The sequence below is a fragment of the Nelusetta ayraudi genome, unplaced genomic scaffold, assembly GCF_046127955.1.
Source record: "Nelusetta ayraudi isolate G7.1 ecotype Tasmania unplaced genomic scaffold, CSIRO-AGI_Nayr_v1 ptg000120l, whole genome shotgun sequence".
NCBI classification, from domain to species: Eukaryota; Metazoa; Chordata; class Actinopteri; order Tetraodontiformes; family Monacanthidae; genus Nelusetta; species Nelusetta ayraudi.
The window spans coordinates 3,641,992-3,661,247 of NW_027466170.1; the positions used below are offsets into that span (position 1 = coordinate 3,641,992).

The following is a 19,256-nucleotide window of genomic DNA, read 5'->3' on the forward strand; positions in this document are numbered from 1 at the left end:
CGACTCTTTCTCTGACAAAGACACTGTTTGGCCCAGTCGTTTTATGGCTGCAGGAAAGGCAGGTGCGTTCAGAGTTTGAGGTCGAGAAACATCTGCAGGGTCAAACTGTTATATGCAAAAGGCAAAATGATGCTCCTGACCTGTTGACCCGAAGTCCGGTGAGGAGAGAAATGTCAAGAGGTTTTGCATAAAACGCTGAGTGAGTCTGCAGCGTCAGAGAGAGAGAACCACCTGTTAGATTTACAGTCAGGCTGAAGCAGCCAGACAGTCTGGCGTTTTGTTTTTTTTTCCCCCCAGAGTTCCCTGTTGTGCTGTGAGAGCTCTGTGTGAGACCGTGAATGATGCTGATTGTGATCATATAATAACTGCAGATCTGTCTCAGACGTCGGCCTGTTCTCCATCGCCTACGCATCAATGGAGACATTGTCTGAACGACCGACCGCCGTCCGCCGAGTCCCGGACCCGAGACGCTTCTGCCAGACTACAGTAATTTTCAGCGCTGTGAGAGGTAGAGGTGCTAGGAAGGAAAAAAAAAATCATAAAAATTGCACATCACAAGCAATAAACAGACGGTTACACACACCTTGAAGGAGAGGATGGATCTGATTGGGTTTGACCTCATCTGCAAAGTCACATTTTACAACTTCATTCACGTCAAGTCACAGTGCAAATCAACCGTCATGACAGGATACACATTGAGCAGTTCAGATTTCAGTTGTCCAGGCTTACAGTTGATTCTAAAACCACGTGAGAGTCATCGTTCACTGCTGATTTGAATCCCTCGTCCATCCAAAGGTGAACCGCACGTCCAAACATCCAGAATTTGCATAACAACCTCCAGCACGTGGCGTGCTGATTGTGTGTCCAGTCAAAACAAAACCAATACCTCACCTTTTTTAGCATTATAGTACTCAGCTGTAAACAGAGTGCTAGATTTGCTGTCTTGTTTTCTATAACTACAGTTAATAAAGTGGGGCTGCACCACAACCAAAAAACTGAAAATAGTATCGTGAACTCATCATCACGATTAACTTTTGCCACACTCGTTGTTTGATCTCGTTTACCAAATGTTCATGGTCACGTTCCCTGGGTGCTGTCAAACTGGGTCACTAACTGGTTAAACTGGGGGAGGTCACCAGTAGCGGCCCGTCCACAGCCTGATAGGTCGCCGCTCGGTGGTGCGCTTCGCGCGGCTCTCCTCCGCCGGGTCCCCGCCTCCTCTTCCCACCGAACTGATTTGCAGTCCGGACCGACCGAGCAGCACCACCGGCAGCAGCAGCAGCAGCAGCAGCAGCGGGGCCCGGCGGTGGATGTGTCCGGGCCGTGTGCACTGATGAGCGGCGTCCCCGAGGACTTTCTCCCGGCTCGACGCTGCGCGAGTTCGGCGGAGTTTGTGGAAGTTGTCGCGCTCGAATTACAGGTAAAAAAAACAACAAACAAAAACAAACAAACATTCAGATAAGAGTTTCTTTCTTCCAGGTGAAAACAAAGCGTTTAGTTTGGGGAGTTAATCGGTTTCACTCGACGCCCGTTTTGTGTTGTTTTGTTTTGTTTTGTTTTGTTTTGTGTTGTTTTGTTTTGTTTTGTTTTGTTTTGTTGTTCTTTGAAACCGTGTGAAAACCGGACCGTCGACAGTGTTGCGACGTGTTTTGGCGCCTCCGCTCTTTGTGATGTTTGTACGGGGTGTCTCGAGGATTTAACAGGTTTTGAACAGTGTTTCCCGCCGTGTAGTTGGTTGTGTTACATTGTTTTCGGCACCATGTTGTGCTGTGGACAGGTGCTGCTGCCTGGCATCGCTGCCAAACTGAAGACAGCTGCACCTGACTCCTGTCTCTCTTTTTGGTGTTGGACTGTTCCATTTGGTGATGGATAGAAAACCACTGAGTGTGTTACTGGATTTGTCGGCGTTGCCGCTCACTTTGGAGTTTATTTTATGTGTAGAAATAGCTGCTGCTCATCTTCAGTGTGTAAGCAATTTCAGGTCGAAAGCCAAAATGTGCTTCGCCTTTGAATCATTGCAGATTTTCGCTAACGCAGCATCACACCAGACTGTTGGCTCGTCGTTTGCGATTCTGCTGATTTGATCGTTCACATCCTGCCTTGAAAATGGCATATACGCAGAATAGCAATCATCACTGAAAACGAAAACAGTCTATTGTGCATTTTTTTCCCCAAGGAATGACAAGAACTACAACACACAGATCTGTGGTTTTGAGTCACAATAACTTAAATACACTGATATGCGTGGTTTCCCTCTGCAGACAAAAAGTGGATCTGCTCAGGAAGTTTCATGATTATTATTATTTTTATTTTTTTACGTCAAACATCAAAGCTGCTGTAAGAATGTTGCAGAATCCAGCACAATCTCAGAAAGTGAGCAGTGCCTTTACATTAGACAGCCATAAATCTTACACGATGGGCCTTTCAAGTAAAAACTTAATAAAAAAAAAAAAAAATCTATACTTTGTCTGCTCTTTAATTTTTTATTTGCAAAGTGTCATTTGGCGTAACCTCGTGTCTGTGCTGTGCAGTTTCAATCTAAATTGTTTCTCAGAAACTTCTCCAGATGCTGCGGACAAGAACGACAATGTTTGTTTATTGTTGGTGGAAAAAGTCTGTATAGCCGGCTAACTGGCTACAGCTGTGGGAAGCCACACCAGCTTTGCTTCTTCCCATCATCGCCTCTGTAGACCATTGGGCTGACGGGAAGGACGCAGGAGCTTGTTCCTGTGTGACTCTGACTGAGCTGTGACACTGCTGCTGCTGCTGCTGTGGCTCAGCAACAGTCACCTTCAAGTTTGTGAACAAACTTTTTTTTTTCCGCTAAAAGTTGATTTCACTGCTAATTCTGGCCAGATGAAACAATTTCCTTCACCTCTTTTCTCACAGTGTTCAAAGAATGACAGCCTGAGTATTTATAGTGAACTGTTTCACACACACACGTGTGAGTGTGTGTGTGTGTGTGTGTGTGTGTGTGTGTGTGTGTGTGTGTGTGTGTGTGTGTGTGTGTGTGTGTGTGTGTGTGTGTGCGCGCGAGATCGAGAGCTCGTGCTCCCGTCTCGGTGAGCGACGAAACTCGGCTTGCGGCGGTTTTCTAGTCTCTCTCTCTCTCTCTGTCTCTCTCTCTTTCTCTCGCTTTCTCTCTCCTGTCAGCTGTCTCGGGGTGTCATGCTTCGAAGATAAAACACCTCCGACCACAGAGGAAGTGAGACGCCGGTAAACACAGACGCCTGCGTTGTCTCGCAGTCTCACTTAACTCGCGGCAGCTGACTTATGTAGAAGACTTTGTTGACTTTGTTGCCGACTCGGCTGTACTTGCTTTCCCGCTAGGTGGCTGCACTACCTGGTACCTGGTACTGTTGTGAGCACCTACTATGCCGGCATGGGAAAATGGCTAGAAAACGAGAGCTTTCGTCAAACGACAAAGTGCAACCGTTTCAGGGAAAACCCTCGACGAGTCGGTCTGTCGGTTCTCCAGGACGAACAGTAGGAGTCAGAAATATGTTGAGAGAATCTGAAAGGGCTTTCCAGTCGTTCCTGCTCTCAAAACTCTGCCCATGTTGAGCTGTGTAACGAAAGATCACCAGTGTTGCATTGACGGACGTTGTCTTGACAAACGGCTTCGCCAGCACGTAGTGGAGATGTACTTTTGCTGGAGTTTTTCTAATGTGGTGTATGACTCATTTTCTCACTTCTGACAATGTTGCTTCTGGTTTCTGGAGAAGGTGTCGGTGACTTGTGGTGTGTTTTTCCCCAGCCGTGGCCCATTTGGTCTGGTCTCTCTCTGATGTGATCTCTTGGCTTCCTGAGAGCAGGGCTCAGAGAACCAGGGCACAAAGTTTGTTTTTTTTCACCTTTACGCAACGCCTCTCTTTCTTAAACTGAGCAAATAAAAAGTGTGTGTGTGTGTGTGTGTGTGTGTGTGTGTGTGTGTGTGTGTGTGTGTGTGTGTGTGTGTGTGTGTGTGTGTGTGTGCCGGGAGGAGACGCAGGCATGAATTTAATGAATGAATCTATCATATATCATCACCGCCATATCTGCCGTAGCGCCAATAATGCGGCGCCACCTGCAGCTTTGCGTTTGATTTTAAATTTAATGTCACCACCTGCCAGCCAGCTCAGCTCGCTATCAGGAGCGCCTGAGAGAAGGAAGCAGCTCGCCATCTCAGCGTTGATTGGGTGGTTGTGTGTCAGACGCAGTACTGACGCAGGACGTGTGCAGTACTCCACAGTATTGCTGTACTAATACGCTGTTGCACGTCAGTACTGACACCAGACATGTCAGACTAGGTTTGAGAAGCTGCTTCTTCTCTGGTCTTCATCTCGCTGGCTGTATTTAGTTTCCGCATCCTGTCTCGTCATTTGTCTCAAGAAAAAAAACTGAGGTTTTAAAAAGCGGGGGGGGGGAACTATATTTTTTTGCATGTCTTGAAGGAAAATAGCTTTTCACCTTTTCGCTTGATGTCATCATTTGTGTGTTTGATGGCACTTTATATTCCCATATTATGAAGTGACCCTGCACATCAGTGCCACCATTTGCTTTTTTGGGGGTTGGCTTTTCTTGTGGCCTCTGATTGGCCCACATGTCTCAGAGGTCACTGTGGCGACTTCTGAAGTTGTTTGACCTGCATCTGAAATGATTGTTGTTTACAGGAAGTGTTTTTTTTTTTTTTAACACTGAGTTTCCTGTTTTTGACTTCAGTGGTTTCACCTCCACTAATGACTTGTTGTTCTTCTTCTTCTACTTCTTCTTCATTTGGCGTCTTTCTGCACAAGATCCCTCTTTTTCCTTTCTTGACGCAGCATCTTCACATCATTTATTAACTTGGTTGTGTGTGTGTGTGTGCGTGCATGTATTGGATGCTGCACGTGCATTTGCACGGCGACGTGCGGGAGGCCGTTTGCGTCCGCGTCAGTCGCCGCGTTTCTCGTGGTCTCTCTCGGACGTGTGACCGCCAAACACTCGGCTCGCCGGTCGAGGCTCACAAACGTTTGGCTTTACGCATTATTTGCGTGAGATTGAGATTATTCATGCGCGCTGCCTGTGGCGGTTGCACGTTGGCGCCCTCCTCCTGCAGCTCATTCACTGACGGAGGGGGAGGTGCACGCTCCCTGGGCTCTCTGGCAGGTTCGGGGGTTTCTCGTCACTTGAGCGTCAGCGAGGATTGGAGCTGCGCACGCACGCTGTAGTATCCTGCAGCGAGCCGCACCCCTTTTTCCCAGTGTAACGAGCTATTTTTGGAAGGCAGGGGGACTAAATAAGAGATGAAAGGGACGTCTTTTTTTTGATCAGTGCGCAGAGAGTCTGGAACGGGGAGTCCTTTTCCACCACCAGGCTGCCGGCTCTCGTCAAGACGGAGGCTCAGCAGCCTCACCAGGCTCATTGTTAATTTGAAGCTTCCAGTGTGAAATTTGTAATGATTAAAATGCGCTAAAAGGGAACTATTTTATTAAACTCTCCAGCGCCACAGTCTGGCTCCTCCAGGAGTTGCAGCCAACCACGCCACGTTGCAGCTGTACAGTCGATATTTCCCCCACGTGATCAGAAGGTCGAGTGAGACCTCCTGGGGACGGTGGAGGTGCGGCGCTCCTCAGCGGTTCCCTGAGTCGTTCGTCCTCGAGCGGCACCAGCGCAGCTCGCTCGGTATGGACGCCACGTCCAGGAGGACGTCACGCAGAGGCAGCCTCTAAATAATTAATGAGAAAATGTTGAAGCGCCTCATTCATCTGCTCTGTCTTCCAGCTGGTTCTAGTAGAACCCAGCAGCCAGCTTCCCTCGCCCGCCACAATATGAACACAATGAAATATGGCTGTGTCGACTTCTGTGAGCATTTTTTTAATGTCAATTTTCATATACAGTACAAACTAGCTCGCCGTTTCATCTTTTACTCAGGTTGTCTTATCCTTTTCTGTGGCCACATCTTTAATGACACCATTGTGGGGTTTTTTTGTGCTTGTGCATTGTGGTTGCACCCCCATTTAAAGCAAGTGGTAAACACGCAGTGATGAGTGGTGGAGGGGTTGGAAGCAGACCAGCAGAGCGTGCACAGACTGGTGGTGGGGAGGGGAATACACAGTAAACGGAAGCAAAACGAAAAATAAATAGGCGGTCAATAGTGAGACGACTCATCGATGGAAAAAAGTCGTGGTCGACCTAATTTGCGTGGTCAGTTACGTCGACTAATCGCGGCAGCGCTCGTTAGCGCGACCGATGGTTCAGTCCGACGGGTTGCTCCGCACGCTGCGGCAGTATCTGTGAGATTAAAACTGAATCATAATGCAGAGCTGAGGAACACAAAAGAACACTTTGTGTCTGTTGTTCAAACGGCTCCGTCGCCAGCTGAGCAGTTTGAGGATCCGAGCCGGCCGGCAGAGTTTGTTTGAAACCACAAAAGCTAAAAAATGAAAGTGCGTCGTCGTCTTTAAGCTTTATTTTCTTTCTGATGGAAAACTCTAAAGGAAACATGTTTTTTTTATTTTGAGTCTGGTGACGTTAATGAATGAAGCTCAAGCTGCCGGGATGTCCCGCAGGAAAGTAGGTTAAAGTAGTGAGGCGACGCCCATTTGACTTCAAGAGAGACGTTTTCAAGAGAGAAGTTTTGATGATGTGATGTTCATCTTCATGAAACTTCGGGAAGAACTCATGAAGGCAGCCTCACAGGTGCACTGTGGCCTGGACCTCGGAGGTGCTGGTGGCTCAAACCTTCACACTGGCCTCCCAACAGGACCTGCTGGTCCCTGAACCCTGACAACTTTTCATTATCATTCTTATATTTTCTGCGAGTGCAACGTTCTGATGACGGTATATTTTGAAAATACTTACTGGATCATATCTTGCAAACGAGGAGCGAACATAAGCCGCCCCCATTCACGACTGTGAGCGTTCTATCAAAGTGTTCTATTGAGTCCATCAAAGCCGCCAGACAAATTTTGTCTTTTTCTCCCTTTTGTCGCACTCACACACAGCCGCTGCGACGGGGGGGGGGTTCCCAGCGCGGCGCTTCGGCGCTCTGCGTTATCCAACAGGCCTGTTGAGTAATCGCGTCGCTTCACGCTAAATTTATTTTCACCAGCGTTCAGTTGAATTGGCGTGAGATAACAGACCCCCCCAACCCCCTCTCCCACACGCCACCAACCCGCTAATCTCCGCCTAGAACGGAGCCGCCAGCTGAACTCTTGACACTCGGCGATGGTGCGTGAGAATCAGCCAATGGCGGCCCGGCTGTGTTGTGTCACTGTGATGGAAAACTGTGGTCCGCGCCTCAGCTGTAACAGCAAAACTTCTGACTGGGGGGTCGGGTGGGTGGGTGGAGGGGAGGATGGGGGGCGGAGCTCCATCTGCTCTGTACTAATGTATGTATGACGAAGGCACCGAGAGGCAGCACGACTTCCATCCGTCCCGGCGTAGTAACGCTGCACTCGCTCCCCCCGGCTCTCGTTTAACTTCAAGCGTGTGTGTGTGTGTGTGTGTGTGTGTGTGTGTGTGTGTGTGTGTGTGTGTGTGTGTGTGTGTGTGTGTGTGTGTGTGTGTGTGTGTGTGTGTGTCCCTCCAAACTGCTGAGGATGAGCAGATAAAAGTGACACGGTTTGTGTGTTTGTCACCCGTCAACTGTTCACCCCGCCGAGCGGCGGCCCCGAGGCTGCAGCGACGACGTGTGAAAACGTAACATGGCAGCGCCGCCTGGTCATGATTAATGCATAGCGTTAGCCCACTTCCACACCCAGGCAGCCTGCGGGTCAGAGGCGGGGCCTGTGTGTGTGTGCATGTATTTACTCACTCATACATGCATTTGTGTGCATCTCCTCGGGTCACAGTACGCAACTGTTTTCTGCATTCAGAGCTGCCAGAATGCGATATCGTACCTTTTTCGTCTATGTCGTGTCAACTTTGTGTCAGCGTTAACTTGGGATTCTTGTCAATTTTGTTCTACTTTAAAGTCAAATAGTCAACTCACAGTGCAACGAACCCACTTACACCCACAACGTTTGAAATAATTGGTGACACGTTCACCAAAAAGACGACGAGGATCGAGCGACTCGCTGGTTCACTTGGCATGATTCTTATATTTATTGGTCCCGAGTCTCTCAGTGTCCACCAGGGGTCTCCCTGCTGCCGCTCACCACTTTCTCTGCAACAATTACTTGGACGAGCAACTTTTTTTGCAACCTCTGCGGTTGGGCTGATATTCAGTCAGGTGTGACCTGGACACCTGGGCTGCTGTCTGAAGGTGTTGATGAGGTGGAGATGAGTCTGCTGTCTGTCTGTCTGAAGGACTGGAGGTGCTGCTGCTGCTGCTGCTGCTGCTGCTGCTGCTGCCACTGCTGCTGCTTGTGTTGCCTTTGAAAGTTGACTGAGCGTGCATGCATGTGAGAGAGAGAGAGAGAACAAATGGTGGCCTCTGCGTGTTCTGCCCTCACACAGATCCTCACACTCTCTTGTCTGCCTGTTTTGTGTGTCTATGTGTGTGGGTCGCCATCGCCCTCAGCCTTGCCTGCACCCTGCAACCCTCCCGCCTCCCTCTAACCCGTAGGCTTCCTCCAGTCTGGACGGACTGGGACCCTCGTCTGTCGAAACAAACACAACCAGGACGACAAGGTGTCTGTCTACCTCTGCAGCCGACACTTCCAAAGCAAGCACAAAACCGCCAATTTTTTTTTTATTATAATCACCTCTCGCCTCAGCATCAGCATCAGCATTAATATTTAAGGGCTGACAGGTGGTGCCTTCCTCCTTGAGTGTCTGGACGGCGGCAACTCCGAGTCACTCGCCAGAAACGTGTTCTTCCTTCCAACGGAAAGGAGCAGCCTCGGAGTTGTGTTACACCAGCCGACGGACCTCATGCATGTTTCATCCGCTGCTCTCCAAACAGGAGCCCCCCCCACTGTCATCCAATCCGGCCCTCTGGTCCACAGCCTGACAAAACTCTTAACAGCCCGTCCACCAGCCGAGGAGCGGCTCAGCTGGAGGGCTCGGCCAAGTTGAAAAATATCCTGGAGATTTGTGCCTCAACTGGGTTTTTTTATTCCGAGCTTTTCATTGGTTCCAGAGGATCTTCAAAGCAGAAGGTGCTACCCCAGCGTTTTTTTTTTTTTGTTTCTTGCTGGAAGGTTCCTCAGGATCATGGGCGACACCCTCAGACCCCCCTCCCTCCAAGTCAGCGTCCCAAACGACGGGCCGGTCTACTCCGACGGCGGCGGCCCAGCCGTGTCCGACGGCTGCGTGCATTCCAGCTCCTCCACGCCGACGCTGCGCCGCAAGCGCTTCAAGATGCGGCGCATGAGGAACGTGGCCAGCGAGAAGGAGGGTGAGAGGGAGCGGCTGGCGGCGGGCCACCACTCGGCCCGCTCGCGCTCGGGCTCCAAGGAGTACCTGCAGCTGCCCTCCATCGAGATCACCCCGTCCAGCGACGAGGACGGCCCGTCCTCCTGGTCCAGGTGCTCCACACCCAGCGCCTCGCCGCGACGCAAGCGCTTCCTGCTGAGGAAGTGGCTGAAGGTCCGAGAGAAGAAGGAGCAGAGCAGTGAGAGCAGGTCGGTACCAACCCATCGTCTACCCCTCCTTCGATCCCTCTCTTCTCCCACGACCCTCCCCACCCCCGCCACCACCCACGCTGCTTCAAGGCTCTGTGCGCTGCACAGAAAGGTTTTGTTATGCATCTGTTTGACCTCGAGGCTCGAGGTTCAAGGTCGGCGTGCCTTGTTTGAATTGCTGTGACCCTCAACAGGAACCCTGAGGGATCAAACGCTCTCACGTCTCACCTGTTTGGGGCACTTTTCCATGAATGGGTCCACAACCTTGATTTAACTTCTTAATCTGTGTCTGTAACAAGTGGGCATGGACTAAGTCTGGTTCCACTTCTAGATTTGATGCTGCTTTTTCCCCTCGTGTCCTAGTTTTTGTTATGTGAACGTAAATTAGATTTGAGTGACCTTCAAGAAGAAAGTTAAATGGAAAGTTTCAGGTTGTTTCCGGTCATTGGAACCTTTGACTGGCTAAAGGGTTTTGCAAACAGACACGCCCACAATGCCTGTACCACCATTGTCCTGAGGGGCGGCTCCACCCTCAGATCTTTCCCACCCTGTCTACCAGAGTAGCGAGACGTCCCCCTCACATAAACAAGGACAGTCGCTCCTCGACAACCTTCTCCTGCGAGAGGCGGATGTACCTTCGACATGGCGTTCAGCGGAGAGTACATACTGATCCACTTCCATAGAATTCGGTAAGTGTGCACCAGTTACACCAGTTACTGGGATTTTTCTCACCAAAAAAACAAAAATTCTGGAGAGACTTCAGGCTGAAAGTTAGTTTCTGTGGTTTGAAGTACACGTCACCCAACGCAGGGCTCCTGGACTGCTGTTCAGTGTCCGGAGCCTTGCTCAAAGGTCACCTTCCTAATCGATATGTTTTTTTTTGTTTGGGTGCACAGTTGTGAGATGTATTGATGCACAGCGTTGATCTAAAAAGGTCATGTGATCTTTAAGGTGAAGCTGCCACTGGAATGTTGAGTCTCTGAAGTGAGACTCTGAAGTCTGAAGTGGTCTTTATCATCACTGCAGTGAATTGAGTGGTTAATCAAATCAAGGTGGGGCGGGAACAAAAGTGAATCACTTTGTCTATAATACCAATCAAAACAGTCGACCAGTTTGTTTGGTTTTGGTTGAATTGACCAGTGTTTCCTGTTCTGTTTGTCAAGACTTTAGAAAAGTCAAGCTGAGAATAACGTTTGAACGTTTGAGTTTTCACCCTCCTCGCTGTACTTGCTGGGACTTTTTTTTCTAATCCATGTAACAGTCCTGCAGTTTCACAGCAAGAAAGGATGAAAAAACAACCAAAGAAAAGCATAGTATCTCTGCTGTATCATCCAAGTGTAGCTTTAGCCTCCTAGCAAGGAGTCGCGTGCATGAGATCGGCAAGATCGCGCAGGGCTTCTGTCTTTCTACCTCAAACTCCACAGCGGTTATGAAGGCTGTGAAACGTTGTTGTGATGGCGTGAAATGGGTTTAAAATTGGTGAAGTTTCAGTTTTATGAACTCTGGTATCCCAAGATACTAAAACAAGTCCAGCTGCCTTAACTTAATCCTCAAGTGTTTCGATGACCTGGACGACTAAGAACCCTCCCCTCACCTTCAGAACATTCAAATCCCATTCAAATCCCTTTATCTGATCCCAAGAGTGTGGCGAGCACTCCTCGTTTACCAATTTAACTTGGACTTTCTTCACTTGAAATAAAGGGTTTGTCTGCCCTTTTTGTTGTTTGGAAGTTATTCTTCTTTGAGATTAGCGATGAGTGGTTGTTTGTTGTAACAGGAACTAGTCCACGGCTCTCCCTTCATCAGTGGATGTATTTCTGGAAGACGCCGTCCCTCAAGGGGGGAGCAACGTGAAACGCCGTCATTATCCCACGCGTCGTTCTCTCCCTGCTGATGTAAAGTGGATCGACCGGCCGCGTCGAAGGCATAAGAAGCATTTTGTAGCGTTGCAGTAACACGGCTGGATCCTCCTGCAGTCGCACAAGGTTGCATTAATAATCCAGATCTCCATGTTCTTCCAGAGTTAATTATTTAGAAAAAAAAAAACACGGCTCGCTGCTTTTGTCATGTGATTCCACCACCTATGTTCTTGTGGGTCCCGTGGAGATGTTTTCCATCGGGAACCAGTGCCCGTGTGTCTGGGTCACCCTGGATGCTGGGCCTGAGGTTCTTGTCCTGCTCACAATGGCTGGGTTGGAATGTGTTTTTACATGTATACAGTATATGCTGTATATGCAGTGTTTGCAGGCTGTGCGAACCAGAACAGTCGCTGATGATGATGATGATGATGATGATGATGAATTGCGTAGAAATCGAGGTCACGTCGAGGAGATGTAAAGTGCTCGGGTCCGCAGTCCTGCACGGCGAGGCAGGTTTATTTTCAGCGACACAGGATGGAGGTTTTCTCTCTTTCTCTCTGTGAAGACGCACTCTCAAGTTTGGGAATTGGCGCCCCCTGTGGTGGAAATGCAGAACTCTGCTGTAAAGTAGTGTTACTGTAAAGTGTTCTTGGTTGACTCATGGCTGAGCGGCGCTCCGCTCCGACTTTCAGGAATTATTCTGGACTTTGGACAGAAAGTCCAGAATAATCACAAGGCTGCGGTTGTTCAAAGCGACAGAACCAAAACATCTCAGTCTGAGCCTCGTGTTTTAGTCACCGTGGAGAGCAGCCGCTGTGCAGATCTCTTCTGACTCACCTGCACTCTGAAGAATCCACCTGCTGCAACACAGCCACAGGGTTTTATGGGTTTTTTTTTTTCACCTTCCACCCCCATACATTTAAGAAACAGAAACTTTACTCTGGAGTTCAGCAGAGGTGTTTTTTTTTTTTATTATTTATATGTGTGTTTTTAGTAGAGGTCATCGTTTAAAGGGGGAAGCTCTTCAATGTTTGAAACATGAGCATCTTCAGTGTCGGAACCTGGAGTCTGTGGAGCCTGTGGCAACAGAATTTTTTAGCAGCACAAAGAGGAACATTGAGTGATTGTGGCTCCGTATTAAAAAAAGAAGAAGCAGCTGCAGCTTCTCCTTGGACACACTCACACGTCAGCTATTCTCTATGAAAATGACACAGTTAGGTGATGTATTCAGGTGGTATTAATAACTCCAGTGTGTTGTATGCTTAACAAGACGGTAATAATAAACCATCAAACGCTTCCAGTTTCACACTTGCAGTTGTAGCATTTTTTTTTGGTTGACGCTGCTTTTTGAAGCCCAACAGCGCAGAACGTTCAGCTTCTCTCCTCCAGCTGAATCATTAAATTCATCGGGCCGGTTTTCAGTCCCTCTGCTTTCAGCTTCAGCTTTATATAATGTTTAACTCTTTACGGGCTGGGTTTTTTTTTTTTTTTGCTTTCATTTTATTTTTATATTTCTGGGGTTGCAGGTTACTCTTTAACGCAAATGCTGACGCCGTCGAGTTAATAAACAAACGCGAGAGAGGAGAGGCTGTGCGGTTAACGGGAGGCCTGTAGTGCTGCAGCTGATTCCGTCTGCTGGCATTTTTACAGCTTTTGCGAGCATTGGGAGTCGTCTGTCGTGAAGCTGTTTGACTGTGTGTGAGGACGCAGCCGTGTTGTCGTGTGGAATTGCAGTAGAGAAGGACGGAATCACACGCGGCCGCTGAGCCTCGGCCCGATGCAAATCCATGCAGCTGCTGGAATGAGGTTTGAAATCATGAGAATGAACACATTTAATCTGCCGTGACCTCGACACGGAGCCCGATGGCTCCCCAGTGGAGAGAGTTTGAAGTCTTCATTTTCATTTATCTTATTTATTTATTTTTGCTCAGTAGGAAATTGTCACTTTGGCATTTTTTCATTTTAATCTAGCCTTAGGGTGTGTGTGTGTGTGTGTGTGTGTGTGTGTGTGTGTGTGTGTGTGTGTGTGTGTGTGTGTGTGTGTGTGTGTGTGTGTGTGTGTGTGTGAACAATAGCCCTAGCTGCCTGCTAAGGATGCAGGGGGCTATTTTAAGGAAGAGTGCTGCGGATTTGACCGAGCTGAACGACCCAAAGCATTAAATATTTCAGCCACTGTTATTGAAAATACTTCTTTTGCTGGAGGATCAAGAAGATTAGGAGGAGGAGGAACTTTTAAAGTATCTTGTCAGCTCACAGACTCTTCTGTGGCTCATGATTGTGGTCATAAATTGATTGATTTTTGTTGTTGTTGTTGTTGTTTGGAGGTTTTGTGTTTCCGTATGACACACTTGGCGCAGATCCCAGTGTGTGAACTCAGGGCTGTCAGGTCATTTCAGGGAGGGTGAAGCGCCGGTAAAATATCGTTTTCCATTGTGCGGGTCGTTAGAAACGAGACCAGACACGCGTCCTGAGTGTGTAGAAAACATCCTGAGAAGCTTGGCAAAGCTTGTAGCAGACAGAACAAATGATTTTCTCCTCTTTGGTACAAAAGTGTTTTGTCAGTGATCAACCAAACAGTAACTGGGCTGAATCTTAATCAACAAAAAAAAATTGCTCAGAGTGAAACTGATTATTTTTTTAGCTCTCACAGCTGATCCCTGCTGCTCTATGTGGAGACAGCCAGTGTGATATAGCTCCCTCTAGTGTTAAAACCATGTTTGTACATGGAGTGGTGGCACATGAGCTTCATTTTAACGGGCAAAATTGAGTCACTTGTTTTTCATCTCAACGTTTTGTCTCAGCAGCCGTCATTCACAATGTCATTTTTCTGATTATTTCTCTGCCTGACGGTGGCGCTGTTTCACACAGTAAAACACCATTATGGTCTCTCACCTGCGTCTCTCGCCCCGTGCAGCAGCCAGCAGAGCAGCCAGCAGAGCAGCCTGCAGAGCAGCCACGAGGATGACGCCTCCCGCTTCCTGTCTCCGCTGATCCGCGAGGAGAGGTGAGTCACATGACCGACCCAAGGGGGGTGTGGCCTGGCGCCCGTGTCGGTCCGCTTGGTCGGCCGCAGGAAGGCTGCAGGGGAGTTTGGATCAGTTGTATTGCAAATGTTAAAGACAGCCAAGTGGAAGTCAAAACTTTTTTTTTTTGTCATATATGACAAAGCATCATGCAACAAAACTCAAAAATGAGTGAGTTTGCAGTGAGTAACCAGGTGTTGTGTCGTGTTTCGAGGAGCTGAAAGTGTTTGCTGAAACCACCGACAGGTCTGAAAAGGAGGCTTTTGTGATGTCACAAAGGGCCATCGGAGTAGTCACTGGCCAGGTGTTGGCGCCGACCTTCAAGACTGCATCTTTTTTTGTCCGACAAAGCAGTCAGTTTTAGCAGGAGGCTGCAAACAGAGGGCTAAATCTGCTGTTTTCTGGTCCGCAGGAGTTTTATGACGAGGAGCTTCCCAGGCCGGAAGTTGTGGTGGGCAGATACAGGATGTAGTTGTGGGATGCGGGGGGGGGGGGGGGGGGGGGGGGGGGAATCATCCTGGCGGTGGGGATGTTTATGGGGCTGCAGCCTCGTCGTCGCAGCGGCAGCAGAGACCGAAGCTTTTCCTCCGTCCTCTCGTTACTCTGCATGACGTGTTGCAGGAGCTGCGGCTGCTGTCCACACAGCCGGTGCTGAAATCATCACAAACTCAAGTCAGCTGGTTTCGCCTCCTCATCGACTCCCACTCTGCCGCCTCCTCCTCTCTCTCTCTCTCTCTCTCTCTCTCTCTCTCTCTCTCTCTCTCTCTCTCCCTCTCTCTCTCTCTGTCCCTCTCTCCCCCTCCCTCCCTCTCTCTTTCTGTCTCCCCCTCTCTCTCTCCTTCTCTCTCGGAGGATCGGGTGGAAGCGTCACCTGTTTTTGGATTTGTGCAGGCTCGCTCTCTCCTCTGCTCCGCTCCGCTGCGCTGCTGGAAGTGAGCGAGCGAGTTAGCGAGTTAGCGAGCTAACGGCGGTGGCGGCGGTGGCAGCAGTGTCGGCCGCTGCTGCGGGGGGAGCGGCGCTCTGCAGTTTAGAGGGCACGGAATGTCATGTCTCCTCTGCAGGTAAAGAGATGCAGCAACCCGGCTTCCTCCTCACCTGTCTCGCCTCCTCACCTGCCTCGCCTCCTCGCTCTGCTCTGTGTCCCGCCATCGCTGCATCTTGGTTTTTCCTTTTTTCGGAGGAGGCAAAGTGGCGGCGAACTGTTGGCTGGCATGAAGTGCTGCGGCTGTGATTTTTTTTTTGGTGGGGGGTGCGTGTGTGTGTGTGTCTGTGTGTGAGTGCTGGGATTCCATCTCCTCCAGTGTAAAACGCGGCTGTGGTTGTGTAATATCTGGCCGGTCTGAGGCGGTGAATTATGAGTCATCGGAGGAGCCGACGCAGCACGTGCTTGTAAATTGTGTCGGCAGGGATCAAAATGTTTCTGGTGTCAGTTTGTTTGTTTGTTTGTTTGTATTTATTACAGAGGTTGTAAAACTCCCTGGTCTCAGACTTTCCTTCTCCTCCGTGTTACAAGTTTGGTCGACAGGTCTCAGGGGCCGCTGCAGGTGTGCTGCTCTCCAGCCAACCGACAGCCGACTGGGCTGCTTCTCACTGCAGCTCCTGCAATAATTCAGATGATTTTCAGTGTCATTTTTATCCCGGCTCTTTAGATCCCCAGCCTTCTGTTTGCAGCCTTCCACTAAAACTGATGCTTTGTTGTGGACCTTCACACAAACAAACAAACAAACAAACAAGCATGTTTTCCATGGATACAGATAATGAGATGTTCTATGGGGGTGGAGCCCACACTTGGCACTTTGTGACATCCCAGTTTGTGAAATGTGGAGCCGGATGAAGAGAAAAGCACTTTGTACTCACCGAAGTCAACTTTTAAAACATGAGGAACTAACTACACAAAGGCTGTCTCATCTTTTCAGAAGGAAATATTGCCTGGAATTGTAAAAGAAACATCAGCTTGTGCTGTGAAATAATTGCAAGAAAAGAGCCACAATTAAATTGGATTTCTGGAGGCAACAATTGTACTTTTTTTTAAAACTCTCAAAAAGGCAGTTGAGCACTGCCGAGGTAGCACAGCCTGCTCAGTGTTTGGTCACATGACAAGCAGGTGTGCAAGGCAGGTGTGAGTTGTGGTTTGCTGAGGACAAAAGTTGTCGCTAAAATTCGACCCAAACAGCAAACAAACCCAGACGAAATCATAAAACAGTGTGAACAGTACAAGCATGCTGCATGCTAGCAGCTAACTGTGCGGCTTTTCTCTGACCCCTCCGGTCCCTTGTTTTTTCTCCGCTGCAGGTCTGACAGTGCAGCAGACAAACTCGGGTGAGTCTGATTTCCTCCTCCTCCGTCCTTCCTCGTTGGTAACAGTGTGTGTGTGTGTGTGTGTGTGTGTGTGTGTGTGTGTGTGTGTGTGTGTGTGTGTGTGTGTGTGTGTGTGTGTGTGTGTGTGTGCATGTGCTGATGTGCGCTGGTGAAGGGAGGGGGAGGGGTCGGCAGAGGTGGCCCCACTGTCACCCCATCCTGCCCAGCTGGGGGCCGGCCCACCGCCCGGCATGTGACACAGATTCTCCGCTTTGTCCGGCCGTGCAGAAAAGGTGTGTGAATGCGAGGGAGGGGAGGGGTCGGGAGGGTCGTGGTGAGGTGCAGTGGATGGCTGGTGGTGAATACAGTTGCAAGGCGTGGAATGCCATTGTTTGGCCACCGTACTGGACAAACAACATGGGACACAAAACTGGGCCGCACGAGTCGCCGTCTTTCAGTCCTTCAGCTGTCGGACCGCCGGCGGAAGCAGACGTCGTCTTCTTCTCCTTCGTCTTCTTCTTCCTCCTCCTGCACGCCGTGAGGAGACTGTGAGCCGGGCCTCACAGCACAGGAGAGGTGAGGTGAGTCCTGTGAGTCCTGGGAAATTGGCGATGTAACTGAACAGGTGTGAACGCGCGTTGAAACGCTTTCACGGTTCACTCGTGAGAATTCAAGAGGTCCAGAACTGTGAGTTTGCTCAAAGTTCTGTGACTGTTTGACTCATTGTCATCCTCACGTTGATCATGGAATGCATTGTGTTGCGTGCGTGCGTGCGTGCGTGCGTGCGTGCGTGCGTGCGTGTTGTGACCAGCCAGGCAAAGTGAAAGTGGTGACTGGTGCATTTTCTGAGCTGAGTGGACACTGTTATTGTGTGTGTGTGTGTGTGTGTGTGTGTGTGTGTGTGTGTGTGTGTGTGTGTGTGTGTGTGTGTGTGTGTGTGTGTGTGTGTGTGTGTGTGTGTGTGTGTGTGTGTGGGAATGCTTTGGGAGATCAGCCATGCGAGCTGATTGGATAACAGGCCGCTGTGCCGCTACCACTAGGAGTCTCTCTTCCTCTGCTCTTCTTCCTCTGTGGTGTTATAACGACGCTTGTATCATCACGTGATCAAAAGACACAAGTTGGCCTTGGTGTCGCAGGCTTGTGTGTCGTGCGTGTTTCTGCTCCGTTGTTTTTGCAATGCGATGATGTAAATGATGCTGTTATCTTTAATAAATCCCAGTATTGATGTAACTTGAGGAGCCAGAATCAGGAGTTTCTATGCTTACTCAATGCACACAAACACAGAGACACACACAAAGCTTTAAACAAACAAACAAAAAAAAATGACATTGAACAATTCAGTAAAAATGTCCTCCTGGACTATAACATTTTTGCTCAAACTGTCTAAATGTCTAACTGGGCACCCAAACCCCCGATGATACTTTTAATGCCGATATTGATATTTTTGCTAGATAATTTCCTGCTGACATGCGTTCTCGTCATTGCTAATTCCGACGTGAGCTCGTTCAGGAAACCATCCCGCAGGAGTGTGTTGTCTCGGGTGCTTCCTGGGTGCTGGTCGACCGACTCATAATGACCCATTGGCTTGATATGAAGACGACTTTGTGTAAATCCTTCCTGTTTGATCCGGGATGTGTGGAAGAGTGTCACACTGCGATATTAGAGGAAGACAGAGAAGCAGCAGCAGCAGCAGCAGCAACTCCTCTCTGGTTCTTCACAGCTGAACCGTGTGACCTCCTGGTCTCCTGCCGCTGGTTCTGCAGGTCGGGACTCTGGCCGGGACGTCCGCTGCGTTCTTCCACCGTCTCCATTTCTGAATTATCGATTGCGAGCCTCTGGTTCGAGATGTCGACATCCGGGGATGGACGTCAGCATCATTTGATCTTTCTGGCTCTCTCTCTGTACATCAGTGCAGGAGTCCGACAGGCTGAGTCGATGGTGCTTAAAGGGCCTCGTTAGAGTTGAGGTTCACTTTTTACATCAAAAAACAATAATAAGGTGTGGCAGATCGGACTACGAAAGCAACTTCCTGCTGCTGGCCAGTGTCAGTGTGGATGCTGCAGTCAGTTTGATCACAGGTGGACAAGACAACGTCCAGTGGCGCCGCCTGCATCGATAAGGAGGAGGAGGGGGGGTGGGAGTCGCCTGTTGCGTCCCAGTTGGCGTGTCGCTCCTCGGCGTTCCGAGGCTCCGGCCCGGTGCTGCCGAGTCTGAAAACGTGCGCCCGCAGCGCTCTGTGCAGACGGGAAGCTGGAGGAGGAGCAGAGAGCGAGGAGAGCGTCAGGCGGAGGGGGGAGGGGCGATGATGCGGAGCACCTCTGATGGAGCCGCGCGGGGACGACCCCTCCCCCTCCTCACACACACCACGGCGCGGCAGCCAATCAGAGCGCTTCCAATCCCCGGCCGGCCGGTCCTCCCTCGTAGAGCCGCTGCTCCGCGGCTCAGCCCAGCAGTTGTGAGGCGATGCTGCCGGCGGAGGAGCAGGAGCAGGAGGAGGAGGGCAAGACGAGACGCTGCTGCTGCTGCTGCTGCGTCCTTGGATATTT

The 19,256-nt window shown here is 49.7% G+C and overlaps 1 protein-coding gene across 10 annotated transcripts in view; it reads left to right on the forward strand.

The window, feature by feature from the left end:
* The first annotated feature begins 9,097 nt into the window (after positions 1 to 9,097).
* The window catches only part of gramd1bb (GRAM domain containing 1Bb), a 54,805-nt gene continuing 44,646 nt past the window's right edge, over positions 9,098 to 19,256 (forward strand). For 4 of the 10 annotated variants that reach the window (XM_076049979.1, XM_076049982.1, XM_076049981.1 and 1 more), the window contains exons 1-3: positions 9,098 to 9,530; positions 14,304 to 14,393; positions 16,705 to 16,731. In XM_076049979.1, coding sequence (XP_075906094.1) covers positions 9,121 to 9,530; positions 14,304 to 14,393; positions 16,705 to 16,731 — 527 coding nt within the window. In that variant the 5' untranslated portion in view covers positions 9,098 to 9,120. Of the gene's footprint in view, positions 9,531 to 14,303; positions 14,394 to 15,353; positions 15,474 to 16,704; positions 16,732 to 19,256 lie in introns of those variants that run through there. The other 6 variants (XM_076049987.1, XM_076049986.1, XM_076049985.1 and 3 more) reach the window with 3 other exon arrangements.